Source organism: Typopeltis vanoorti, chromosome 12 (assembly GCF_054136105.1).
Source record: "Typopeltis vanoorti isolate ZY-2024b chromosome 12, IOZ_Tvanoo_1.0, whole genome shotgun sequence".
Taxonomy (NCBI): domain Eukaryota; kingdom Metazoa; phylum Arthropoda; class Arachnida; order Uropygi; family Thelyphonidae; genus Typopeltis; species Typopeltis vanoorti.
In genome coordinates this window covers 120,657,303-120,671,600 of record NC_143560.1, presented here as the reverse complement: position 1 = coordinate 120,671,600, position 14,298 = coordinate 120,657,303, and the positions used below count along the sequence as shown (strand labels likewise).

The 14,298-nt window shown below is 36.3% G+C and overlaps 1 protein-coding gene across 1 annotated transcript in view; it reads right to left on the bottom strand.

Annotated features, from left to right (window-relative positions):
• The window catches only part of LOC150101186 (tRNA:m(4)X modification enzyme TRM13 homolog), a 300,267-nt gene that overhangs the window by 186,613 nt on the left and 99,356 nt on the right, over nt 1–14,298 (bottom strand). The window contains exon 5 of the mRNA XM_090401720.1: nt 8,460–8,529. Coding sequence (XP_090257846.1) covers nt 8,460–8,529 — 70 coding nt within the window. The remainder of the gene's footprint in view (nt 1–8,459; nt 8,530–14,298) is intronic.

Sequence of the window (14,298 nt, the reverse complement as noted above, 5' to 3'; positions counted from 1 at the left end):
AAGTGATTAAGCATGCAATACACAAAAAAAGGCATTATAGAGGCAACGTAAGAGGAGTGGTAATAATTCCATGAGGAATACAAACAGGCAAGGAGGGTGACTTGGTTGGTAAGGATAGCAAAAGTTCAGAATGAGCAACAGTTAGCTAATGAAGTCAAAAAATCCTAGGGATTTCTTTTGATATGTAGTCAGCTTTATGAGCATAAAGGTCTTTCATCCTTGTGAATGTGACATCATGGAGAGTTTGAGAGCAGTGGATGATGAAGAGGAAAGACTGACTGTGACTGAGCTGGGGGTATATGGGAAATTAAACAAACTTGATATTAATAAAGCTGTGGACCTTGATGATATATCACTGTGTATTTTGAAGGAATGTGCCAGGGAGTTGACATCTACCTTGACATATTTGTTTAATACGAGTCTTACATTGAACCAAGTTCCAAAGAAGGTAACAGAATTCAAGCATCAAATTAGAGGCCAATCTGTGTGTCAGGTGTTATGGTTAAAGCATTGGAAAGGCTGGCAAAAATCAGGATCCAGAATTGGGTTGACAACAATGGTATTATCTTTGATGAGCAGCATGGATTTGCTAAAGGGAGGTCATGTTTTAGTAATCTACTTATTAGGATAAGGCAATAGCAAAATTGGATGTGGGAGATGGATACACAGTAGCATGCTTTGACTTTGCAAAAGCCTTTGATAGATTACGGCATGATAAGTTGATAGTCAAACTAGAACAGATTGGGTTGATATTAGACTAGTCCATTTCATTCGACACTGGCTGTCTGATAGGTATCAAGAAGTTGTGCATGGGGTGGGGGGAGGGCAATATCGAAGAAGAGGAAAGTCACTAGTGGTGAGCCCCAGGGGACATTGCTGTTCAACCTGTATGTTAATGATATTGGGGAAGATTTGAATTGGGATATTTAGTTGTATGCAGATGATGCAAAGTTGGGACAAATTATGCTCTGATTAGGCCACATATGAACTACTGTGCACAAATTTGGTCACCTATTTTCAAAAGGATGAAGAGATGTTGAAGAGGATCTAGAGGCAATTGACTAAAATAGTTTCTGATCTCTGGAATATGAAGAAAGATTGAGACAATGCAATTTGCAGAGTCTAGTGGATAGGAGGAAGAGGGGGTGATATGATAGAGATGTACAAGTTGGTAAGGGGTTGTTATAGGATTAACGTTGAAGAGGCGTTTCATAATATTGGGAGACTGGTGGAGAACAAGAGGTCATCCCTGTAAGTTGTATAAGGAGGATGTGAGCAAGGAGTGAGAACCGGGTTTTTTGCATGGAGGGTTGTGAATGATTGGAATGCATTGCCTGAGAGCGTGGTGTCTGCTGAGAATTTGAAACTGTTTAAGACATAGTAGGTAAGGTAATATGTATGATGAGCTGTCTGTTTGACGAAAGGGACCTACTAGATTAGTCTGTAATGTCATTGGGTTTTAGAATAATAATACAGATTGGCATTACTTTAGAACATTCTACAGCTTTCATTTCACTAATTGAAATGAAAGCTGCCAATTATTTTGAACATACACACAGTGATATCTATTATTAACTACTCCAGTACCACTTGTGGACATTTTATAATAAATTTATATGCAAAAATATTATATTCTCCCTTTGGAATTCCTTTATCCAGTAATCCTGACGATATATAATTTACATATTGATCATTTTTTAGTCAGATTAATGAAGGTCATGAAGATATTACTGTGAAAGAAAGTGTTTTACATCACAGTACACTTAACTCACGGTGAAGTCAGCTGTTGTTAATCTATAAAATATCTAAATATGAGACATTTTCTTTCAATTTTATTGGACCATAATTCTTTACAAATATATGTATACAATTGTCAACCAGTTTCGCAAGCTTGGATCTGTCTGGCTTCTTCAGGACGAGAATGGTTACACTAACATTAAATGCTACAACAGAAGAATGCAATAACGACCTTAAAATCAGTTTAAAAAAATTGAAAAGGATGCTCAACATTAAGAGCATAAAGTGCTAGTAGATCGCGTTTTATAGTTTTTTGCATAATTCAGTTCTGCTAAACATAGTCAATTTATTAAGTTTTCCAAATGTCTTTTAATATCATGCCTTAATTTCTATTGAGATTGTCTCCTGTACAGAGTACCACTGCAGCTTCTTTAAAGTTCCTACATTTGAAATCTTCTTCAATGTACAGCATGGAGATGGGATTGGATCAATGGAATGGTTCAAAATTGAGAAATGATGGGCTAATCCTGAGGTGTCTGTTCTGTTGTTGTTGACATCTCCGATATGTTCTTTTTTTTCGGATTTCTAGGCTTCCGAAAAGAAAAGAAAAGAAAGAAAGAAATTGAGTTTATCTTGCTCCATCCAATAAAATCCAAAGAAAATGTCTCATATTTAGTATAAAAAGGTTTTATACTAAATATGAGTATACTGTTGTGATGGTATCTCACCTGTGCAACATATGGATAAAAATAGGAATATACACTGACACATTTATCTAACCCTCAAATAACCTGTAATGGAATGGGTTAGCATGTTAACTCCTGGAACTTCATCATGAAACCACACATTCATTTATCTGTATCCTCAGTTAATTGACAACCAAATTAATTTCTGTTCTTCTTCAACCTTTTGGTTCTGTCCACTGCTGGATGAAGGTCTCCCTCATGATTTTCCAGACCACTCGGTTTTCAACCTCTCCCATCCATCTCACTGCTGCAATTTGTTCCAGTTCATCCCTCCACCTTCTTCTTTGTCTCTCCATCCATTGGTCTCCACTCTGTTGTTTTTCTAGTCCATCTCCAATCACTGCATCTGGCAATATGGCCAGCCCATCTCCACTTGGCCTGTTTTATGTATTTTACAATATCCATGACTCCTGTTTGAGATCTTATCCAGGTATTTGTCTTCCTATCTCTTAATGTTATTTTTAGCATACTTCTCTCCATGCGATGTTGTGTTGTTCTCAACTTTTTGTTTAGGGCATCCGTATGTTAGGACAGGAAGTATGTACAGGTCAAAAGCTTTCCTTTTTAGACTCATAGAGATGTCACTTCTGAATATGTCTCTCCTTTCTTTTAGTGTTGCACGGTGATCAGCATTCACTTTAGAAACGATGGACTTTAAAACCATGTTATAAATAACTCTTTTAATTTTCCGACGTTTAGATCTTCATATTAAGATCATCATCTGGAGTATATACAAATATTCAAGGACAAGCTGAGTTACATTACACACAGTAAGCTAAAGAAACAATGATTTGATCATGTGGACAGACTTATGTGTTCGTCGTACATGTTGTTTATTTTTTTTTAACGGTATATATTGATAAACAAAATACTAAACACTCCTAAGAAATCCCTCCCACTATCCACCACAGAGAACTACAACAAAACAGTCACCATCCCATACATTAAAGGCACATCCGAAAAAAATTTCTAGAATTCTTAATAAACATGAACTATGCACCACATTCAGACTGTGTGGCAAATTAGCAACCCTTATCCGTTCACCCAAGGCCAGCATTCTTCCTTTATCATAGCCAGGAGCCTACGAAGTACCCGGCTCATGTAATCAAGCCTACTATGGTCAAACAGGAAGAACTGTGAACATCCGCATCAAAGAACACTAAAGATACATCCGGCATTATCACTATGGCAAGTCGGGCTTAGCAGACCATGCTCTGGATACCCCTACACACAGGATCAACTGGAAGAACACAAAAGTACTGCACAGAAGCTCTTATAAGTCGGAGAGATTGTTCTTAGAGGCAACAGAAGCCCTGAAACACACTCCAAATCTCAACAAACATGGCTGTATAAATTTCCCTAAAATCTGGGAGACAGTCATTTAAGAAAAAACTAGTACCAGTTTTTTTCTCTGTTTAAGACTGTAGTCTTATGTGATAGCTACATTTTTTTTTTCAGATAGAGAGCGCCAAATTCAGGACTCTAGTCTTTGTGTTGCTGCTACAATTTTGTTTAACTAGTCCGTTGTTTACACCATGTTGTTATAGTCTCACGTATTGTGACAAACTGTGTTTTTGTGCTCTGAAGATGCTGGTTATAACACCAGCAAAATATCAGCAATAAGTTAATAAATAATTATTTACTTATTATTTTGTGTTCTAATATATACCATTAAAAAAATAAACAACAATGATTTGATCATCGGTTATTCTACAGGCATGACCTCTAGTAAAAAAAAAACAAATAAAATAAAAAATACAAATTAATTAATTATTTAGAAACTACATCAGAGCTAAATTCTACTTAAGAAAACATTCTTTCTTATAGATGGTCTTCTTTCAGTAACAGTGATGTCCTATTTTTAACATTACAATTGTTATTTTTTGCTTTAGGATTCTAGATTATCTACAGTCCTGTTTATAGTTAACTCTTACAGAGAAAGGTTCTGTGGGTAGAATATGTGCCTTCCATATGCTTGGGATTTTTAGACCATCATTATTGTTCAGATTGGGGTGGTTGATAAGAATCTCACAGGCTTCCTTAAATTTGCATTCATAGCATTTTTTGGTGTGATGTAAACAACTTTTGCTTTTCCAGTCAATTCTATGTAAAGTGTTCAGGGCATGGTCAGAAAGGCCAGATTCACCATAGTTATTATATTTAATGTGTCGTTTATGTTTCTTTTGTCTGATAGGAATTGTGCATCCTGTTTTCGCTATATATGGTATATTACAGGTACAATAAATATGGTATACTTCAAGTTGGGCCAGCGGAGGGAGTGGGTCTTTGGATGCAGGAGGTTTTGGCTTTGAGGTTGTATTTTTGTAGTATTCTGTTTATTTTATCTGATGTTCCCTTTAATGTAAGAAATGGTTACAGTTTTATTGTAGTGTGGTTTATCTTTGTTTTTTATTGAGGTCTTGCAGAGAATTTTTGTTAATAGTGTTTTGGGTGTAACCATTTTTTAGAAAAGTATTGCTGATAACTTTAACTTCGTCTTTCAGAGCTTGTTCAATGGAGCAGATCTTCAAAGCCCTGTTTTTTAGAGTATTAATGACACCTAGTTTTTGTGTTAGGTAGTGGAAGGAGTTTATGTGTATATATTGGCCAGTATGTGTTGGTTTTCAGTACACAGCGAAGCAACTGCCAGAAAGAAGACATGTGACAAGTGTATCTAGAAACGGAAGTGTGTTCTGTTTTTCAATCTCAATTGTGAACTGTATGCGTTTGTTTTGTGTTGTTTGTTTAGGTGCTAAGGAAAGTGTCTAGTGTCTGGAGGCCATGGGACCAGATCGCACAGACTTTGGGTTTTTAAGGAGAGGAATCTAGAGCATGTTGCTTAAAAATGTTCCACATAAAAGTTAGCAATAGATGTGGGATAATAGCGAGCCCATAGCTGTGCCTTCTTTTTGTAGGTAGAAAGCATTTTGCCAAACAAAATAACCAGAACGTAATACATGCAAAAAGAGCGACGTGATATCTGGAGGGAATTTGTGCTGTAAAAGAAGTATTGTGTCATTGATTGGGACATTCGTAAAGAGGGCAGACATCAAAACTGACTAATAAATGATTTTTTTCTAATGTAAGGTCTTTGATTATGTTCTGTGTTTCTGATATAGGAGGAGAAATGACCTAACTACTTGAGTGTTGCCGCTAATTTCTTGGCTAGGTGATAATTCGGGCTATCTATACCTTCGACTATCGGCTGTGATGTGAGTGGTGAGTTTTGTATGTGTATTTTTGGTAGACCACAAATTCTTGGGGAACGAGCGTAGTGCGGAAATAGATTTTTGACTATGTCTTTAGGCCATGTAGTAATAGATTTAAGTAGATTCTGTTTTCTTTTTTATTCTATTGGTTGGGTCATAGTTAACACGTTGGTATGTACTACTGTCCAAGACTAGCAGTTTCATTTTTTCTAAATAAGTGGTTCGGTTTAAAATAATGGTGGCACTTCCTTTATCGGCTCTAGTTATTACGATGTTTGAATTTGATTTTAATGATTTCACGGCCATTAATTCATGTTTTGTTAAGTTACTTGTTATTGTTTTCTTATGATTTATATTTAAAATGTTGGCAGTTTCTAAACGTATTTTGTCTGCTATGTTATTTGGGATAAACCTTAAGCCTCTTTCCACCTTAAGCAAAGCCATTATCCCCCCAACTGCTAAATTTTATATGGAACATTTTGAGCAACATGCTCTAGATTCCTCTCCTTTAAAACCCAAAGTCTGGCTTAGATACGTTGATGATGTTTTTGCGATCTGGTCCCATGGCCGCTAGACACAAACAACACAAATGCGTACAGTTCACAATTGAGATTGAAAACAGAACACACTTCTCACATGTCTTCCTTCTGGCAGTCTTTCCTTACTGTGTACCAGAAGCCAACACATACACATAAACTCCAACCACCACCAATCACAAAATCTAGGTGTCGTTAATACTCTAAACCAGCGCTTCCCAAACTGTGGGCAACAGCCCCCTTGGGGGCCATAGGTTTTTGTTGAGGGAGGCTGTGAAATAATAAAAACAAATTGAAAATGCTTTAAGACTAAGTAGATTTTTTTTATTTTAAAAGAAACGAATTTAATTATTATTATTTTTTTTTTTAATTTTTTATATTTTAATGGAAAAAAATTCACACATTGGTGCGAGTTCACAAATTTTGCTTCTTGCGTATTTCGGCGCTTAATGAATATTAGTAAATATATTCATTACTTATATTCAAATATATTCAATATATACTTAAATATATTCAAATATTTCACCTGATATTGACTTTTTTGTATAGCAGTTATGAAACACATCCATCACATTAAATTGTTATTAAACTTCTTTTATGTTTTTAATTCTTTCTTTTGTGTGCTTGTATCGTGTGCTTATACGGCAAATGTACAATAACAATATATCTATATCTATCTATATAAAAATATGAGATAATGTGGCCTGTCAAATGTGTATGTAAGATGATAAAAATTTAATATTTGCATTTGATTTTTTCAATATTCGCTGCATATGTTTTGTATTGAATATAAATGCAATAAATATTATAACAATATATGTCTATATTACGATTTTTTTTCGAGGAGGCCGTGAAATATTTTAATTTTTCCAAAGGGGGCCATCCAGAAGTTTGGGAAGCACTGCTCTAAAGAACAGGGCCTTGAAGATCTGCTCCAATGAACAAGCTCTGAAAGACAAATTTAAAGTTATTAGCAATATTTTTCTAAAAAATGGTTACAGCCAAAACACTATTAACAAAATTCTCTACAAGACCTCAATAAAAAAACAAAAATAAACATACTACAATAAAACTATAACCATTCCTTACATTAAAGGGATATCAGATAAAATACACAGAATACTACAAAAATACCATCTCAAAGCCACCTTTAACCCCCCCCCCTGCAAAATTAAAAAGCTTACTCAACTATCCAAAGACCCACTCCCTCCGCTAGCCCACCCTGGAGTATACTGTATTTATAGCATCTGTAATATACCATATATAGGGGAAACAGGACACACAATTCCTATCAGACAAAAGGAACATAAATGACACATTAAATATAATAACTATGGTGAAGCTGGCCTTTCTGACCATGCCCTGATCACTTTACATAGAATTGACTGGAAAAGCGCCAGTTGTTTACATCATACACAAACACGGTATGAAGTAAATTTAAGGAAGCCTGTGAGATTCTTATGAACCACTCCAATCTGAACAATGATGTTGGTCTAAAAATCCCAAGCATATGGAAGGCACATATTCTACCCACAGAACCTTTCTCTGTAAGAGTTAACTATAAACAGGACTGTAGGTTAATCCAGAATCCTAAAGCAAAAAATAACAATTGTAATGTTAAAAATAGGACATCATTGTTACTGAAAGAAGTCTATCTACAAGAAAGAATGTTTTTCTCATGTTTTCTTAAATAGAATTTAGCTTTGATGTAGTTTCTAAATAATTAATTAATTTGTAATTTTTTTTTTTTTCACTAGAGGTCATGCCAGTAGAATAACCGGTGATGAAATCATTGTTTCTTTAGCTTACTATGCGTAATGTAACTCAGCTTGTCCTTGTATATTTGTATATACTCCAGATGATGATCTTAATATGAAGATCAAAATGTCGGGAAATTAAAAGTTATCTATGACATGGTTGTAAAGTCCATAATTTCTAAAATGAATATGTCTCTCAGTTTCCCATCAGCCATTCATCCAAGGTGAATTCTTCATTCAATCTCTTTTCTTTGGCGATCCTCAAAGGATAACAATTGGGCCAAATGTGCATATGAAGTAACTTGTTCTATTTCATGGTTTTCAACTTTGATAGTTCTAAGGTTTATGTATTTATTCCTCATTATTCCTCAATTTTACTAAATAACTAAGAGCTCACAGAATTTTTTTTATATTACACTATCCTTAAAAAATATCAGAATAAATTATTGCACTACGGAAAAAAAAAAAGCTTACCTTGATAGGCAACACAAATTTTGTTGCACAAAATAAGCAATTCTTCATCAGAAATGTCACTAATCTTAACCTAAAGAAGCAAAATTTAAACAAAGTAAAATATAAAATCAATGTAAAAGCATAATGTTCACATATTATCTATAGAAACTTTTAATAACTTATAAAAAAAAGGAAACATTTAAATTAAAACAGCTTCTTTCATTCAAAAAATAAGGAGAATATGATTTTCTGAAATCCCCCCCCCCTTTTTTTTTGATTCTCACTCAAAAAAGGTCATAAGTCTACTATAGAACATTAGTGGCATGAGTGGGCAAAGGATTTTTTTTTTCTATTTTTTTATTAATTTTTATTCTTTTTTGTAGGTTCATTTATTTTTTACATAGCATAAAAACTCTGCTCTAAAGAAAGAACATGAAACTTTTACAAGCCACTTCAGGCTTCCAATAACTAGGGTGGTCTCATATTGGGCGATAACATTCATCTCTCACCTAAAGACAATCACAAACACCAATGCCTATGGCAGAATTTGAACCAGCAACCTGTTGGTAGGAGAATGGATATGCTAACAACTCAGACAACCAGCATTCGGAAAACTTTGTGAAACCTTTGCTTGCAAAATTAGCTTTAGCTACAGACATAAATGTCCGCATGGTTAGCCTAGTTGCTTTGCGCTTCACAACCATATGCCTGGGGAAGGAGTGTCCTAGGTTCGATTCCCGTTGGTGACGTGAGGAGTTGAAGAATCTTCTTCAGCCATAGCCAAGTTAGCCAGTCTTGGGTGTGGACAGCAAGGTTTTTTCCGCCAGTTTATCTGAGGTTTTTCATCCCGCAAGCAGGCAAACCAGCCTCTAAGTATTCTTGACAGGGATACAGTCAAGAATACTTAGAGGCATAGGGCTGACCATCTTATCCTCATATTTTGGTTACGAAATCCAGGCATGCTTGGAAGGTTGTGGACCTTAAAGGCTTGTTAAAGCCATTGGGATAGATACAGACATAAATACTATGGGATAAGGTTCATAGATTTATCCATAAAAGTAAACAAACTTCAACATGTTTCGCCTGCCAACTGGATGACAGTATCATCAGGAAAAAGTAACAGAAAACATACAATAAGATATGAACAGTTAACAAGTATTGGTAGGAAGAAGTCTTGTAAATTAGACAAACAAATAAGACTTTCAGATGTTATGAAGTACTGTAGTTCCCCCTTATCTGCAGGGGATACGTTCCAAGAAGACACCCAGTGGATAGTACAGAAGCCTATATATACTGTTTTTTCCTATACATACATACCTATGATAAATCTTAATTTATAAATTAGGCACAGTAAGAAATTAACAACAATAACTAATAATAAAATAGAACAGTTATGACATTACTGTAAAAAAAGAAAGTTATCTGAATGTGCACGGGATCTTAGCAACCTCAGCAAACGTTTATTTATTTATTTATTCTTTTATGAAGTTGAGAAATTTTACCTTTTTCACTTAAAAGGAAGTATTTTACAGCTTCTCTTTGTCATGCAAGTTTATCTTGAAATTTTAATTACACATGGTCTTGTTTAATTACACAAGCCAGCCTGGTTGGCCGAGTGGGTAGCATGTCTGCTCTCCAGCAAAAAGGCTGCAGGTTCAAATCCCGCTGTGGGCATAGATGTTTGTGCTTGTCTGTGAAAATACTAGTGGTGGTGGGCAGTAGATGGCACTGATGTAGATGATGATGGTAGTTGCAGTTCACTGTAGCTAGTGGATTGAATGGTGGAGTTGGAGCTATAGAGTAGGTGCCCTCTCTTCATCAGTCTTTGGACTCCTTGGAGGTGTCACGTAATAATAACAATAGGTCTTTCCTCTTCAGCTATAATTATAGTTTCTGTTTTACTCTAGCTCTAGTTCTTGGATTCCATTTCAGAATTTTTAAGTTCCAAATATTTAAAGCTTACACTGAAGATTTTCCTCTGATTTTGCCACTAGTACTACCATTATCAAAAAAAACCTAATTCTAAAAGTTCATTACCATTTACCTGAAATACTTTGTTTTTTCTCTGCAGATTTTGATGATGATGCCCACAGTGCATAAATAATAGCGGATAGAGCGCCTTCTCTATCTTCTGATATATTTTCTTCTGTAATATTTTCCATAGTTCATTCCACAGTATCTTATCAAAGGCTTCCCAGAACTTAAAAAACATAAGTGAGCTTATAGTATTCAATTATTTCTCCACTTATCTGCCTGAGGATGAAAATTTGATCCTGACTATTTGGTCATAAGCTTTAACACTGTCTTCCAAATTTTTCAATTCATAGTCTTGTTTATGCTAAAAAGTAAAAAAAATCTGATTCTAGAAAAACCTAATATCTTCTTCCTTTATATATATAATAGGACAACAACTGTACTGTTGTTTGTACTGTCACATCATATTCCAATGCTTTCTCAATTTCATTTTTTTGAATGGCCATGTTCATTTCTTCTCCCTAGATTACCTCTTCTCCATGAATTGTTTTTTGTTGTTTCTGCAATATCATTTTTTCCTATTTCTCAATGTTTTGAAAAGTATTCTTTCTGTTTATAATATCTACTTAGTCAGAATTTTGCTATCTTTTCCACTGATAAATTTTTGGAAGCATTTCTCTTCTTCTGATTATAATATCTACTTAGTCAGAATTTTGCTATCTTTTCCATTGATAAATTTTTGGAAGCATTTCTCTTCTTTCCTTACTCTTCAGGACTTTATAGACTCTATAAATTCTCAAATGCTTTCCATAATTTTCTTTCTTTTTCCATGATGATGATCCTATACATGAGAGGTTGATCAACCTACAGTATGTTATTACGATGAATGAGAAAAAGCTGTGGATTGTATCCTGAAACCCAACTATTTAGAAAGCTGAGTTGAGGTAAGAGAAACTGGGCAATACTTCAGAGGTAAAGATTTCTTACCTTTTTTAGGAATGGACTGTAAGTGGTCTAACTTCTTTGCAGGATAGACACTAGTAGAATATGACAATATAAAAAGGTGATGGAATGGGAATCAGCTCTGGAACACAAATCATTAGAGGAGCAGTGGTTCTTAACCTGGCAGTAGGGACACCCCCCCCCCAGGGGTGCTGTGAATGCTAAAGGGGGCAGTAAGCATTATAATGCTACTAATATAATAATAAAAAAAAACGTATTTTTTTTTATTATGGGGGGGGGCACTGTAGGCCACTTTTGAAGACTCTACACTCATGGGCTACCCCAGGTGCCATGAATGATACCCCCCTTTCGAGTCATCAGAATTCAAGGAGAACCGGCCTACAAGTCTGGAACTCGGGGGTTGGGCGCCGTAGGCGCCAAAATCCCCCCCCCCTTTTCAAGTCATCAGAAATCAAGGAGAACCAACCTACCAGTCCTGAACACGGGGTGGGGTCACCATAGGTGTCAGGGGGCATAGCCCCCCCTAATAATATATTATAATTATCTTATTGAGTCATTAACCTAGTGTAAAATTGAGCAGGGGGTGCTAGGCTATACAAATAGTTGAAAGGGGACACCAGGCAAAAAAGGTTAAGAACCACTGCATTAGAGAAATGCTACTGGGAGCAGGAGACTTTTTGGTATCCGATTCTTTTCTGATTTCTTTCTGGCAAAATGTGAAAGAAGCATTATGTGTTGAGTTTCATAATGGTTAAGAGGGGAGGCAGAAAGAGGATATTTGCTAATGTCACCATGCAGGAATTGGAAAAGTAAAATGCCAGGAGATTGGCTTTAATGTAATTATGTAAGTGATGATGGAATGCAATGAAACCATCCAAACTTAATGGTTGGGTATATGTTGGACAGAATGCAAGATGCTTACTTTTAGCTTTTTTTTTTTTTTTTTCCCAGTTATTCTGGGCTTTGGTATAAGCAGTAAAGAAAGATGGAGTTTAGGATGGGAGCAAGTTAAGGTATGCTTGCTTCTGTACTTGCAGTGTACAGCCTTGGCAAATCTTTTGGAGAACCAAGATTTAGATAAGAGGATGAGAATTTAGAGTGAAATGGGGAACAAATTTCTCCATACCAGTTAGAATTACTTAAGTGGCATGTTCAATACATGTGTTTGGGTCAGAAGGCCAAATGATAATCCAACCAAGAAGGCATTAATGAAGCAAAGTAGTATGAAAATCATCTCATATGGAGCTCGTTATAATGCCACACATGTGGGTGTGAATGGCTATGTGCATGTTACTCCACAGAGAAAGAGATCAGCATTAGGTCATGATCTGAATTAAACAGACAACAAAAAATACATTCATAGAATGCTTAGGAGTGCTAGTATGGAAGAGATCTGGGATGTGTTTGCAGAGTGCTAATGATTATCTGGTACAGGTGGGTATGTGAACAATTTGTGTAAGGGCAATGGTGATTGCAAGTGTCTCAGTATCTTTGCTGCCTGATCTCTGCAGTTGGAAAAGGAACCCCAGTTGGCACTGTGAAAATTAAAATTCTCAAGGAAGATGACACCACTATTAGAAAATTCACATTTGTGCATATATCTACTCTGACATACCATGCCAGAGAGCATCCAACCTACAACCTAGAATTGACTGACTTTGACCCTCTTTGGTTGAAAATCTCCATTCCCCACTCGATCAAATTCATTTGCTGTCTTTATCATTCCCCCAATGCCACTCTGAGCTCCTTAACTTTCTTTCCTTAAACAATGATATTCTATCCTGCTTCCCTAACCGCAAAATCATCCTTCTAGGAGATTTTAATGTCCACAACAAACTGGCTCTCCTCTTCCAGTTGTACAGACCACTGGAAGTGGAAACTCCCACCCTAGATTTCTTCCTCATCAGTGACTCAAATACACAGTGAATGGTAATTCCGACCACAATCTAGTGCTTGTTTCCTCCCCTATGGAACAATGCTCACACAGCCACTCCCACAAAAGAGTATAGTGCCAAGTAGATATGGGTACAGTCGGACCATACCCATATCTGCAGCAGATTTCCAAGGTGAACAACCTCTAGTCGATACAGTAATGTAGGTAAGGGAAGTCAGCAAGACAGATTCCTAACCTCAGGACAAAGATTGGCTCTGAGGACTGGGCTGGGTCCAAAGTGGGTATACACTGCACCTGGACTGGGCAAAACTGTCCAGTGATGGAATGGTTGAGCCCAGACCAGCATCAGGACCTTCTCGTAGAATGCCTCTGCTACACAGCATGCCGGATGACCCATCTGGTGCAACTATTTCAGCTGCCAACTAACAGCTGACTCAGAACTGGCATGGACCAAGGTAATCACACAGCCACTCCCACACAACTGTCCAATTAAAATAATGTAATGTGATGAGGGGGGTTGCTGACAATGTGGTTTCTGGCCAGTGGTTTGAATGTCAAAGTGAGAGAATATCAATGAAGGTCAGGGGTATATGGTGGGAATAAACATGACTCATTGAGGTGGATGAGCTTTAGATGTGGTGGATAGAGCTCCAGTTCGGCTGGTTATATAAACTAGCCAATTTTCATTAAACTCTCTATACGGAGTAACTAATCAGAGGGAGCCTGGTTATATAAGGTGCATTAATTTGCACCTAACAAAATCCCGTGCAGAAGGTCAGATCCGGCACACCTCACACCAGCACCGAGCTTATGGTAGGGAAATTGGCCATCTACACTCTGCTCCAGCACAGTAATCGTTGGGAACATTCTTGTCTGATTCTCTAGCGATGGTGATCTTGTTGGGTCAATTTGGTGGTTCATAGCATGGACCTGCCACAAATGAATAAAAGTGAGAATAATATCCATATCATGAAAATAAAATTAGATTTAAGGAAGTTAGGTTAAGATAAGAATGTTAATCATATGCTT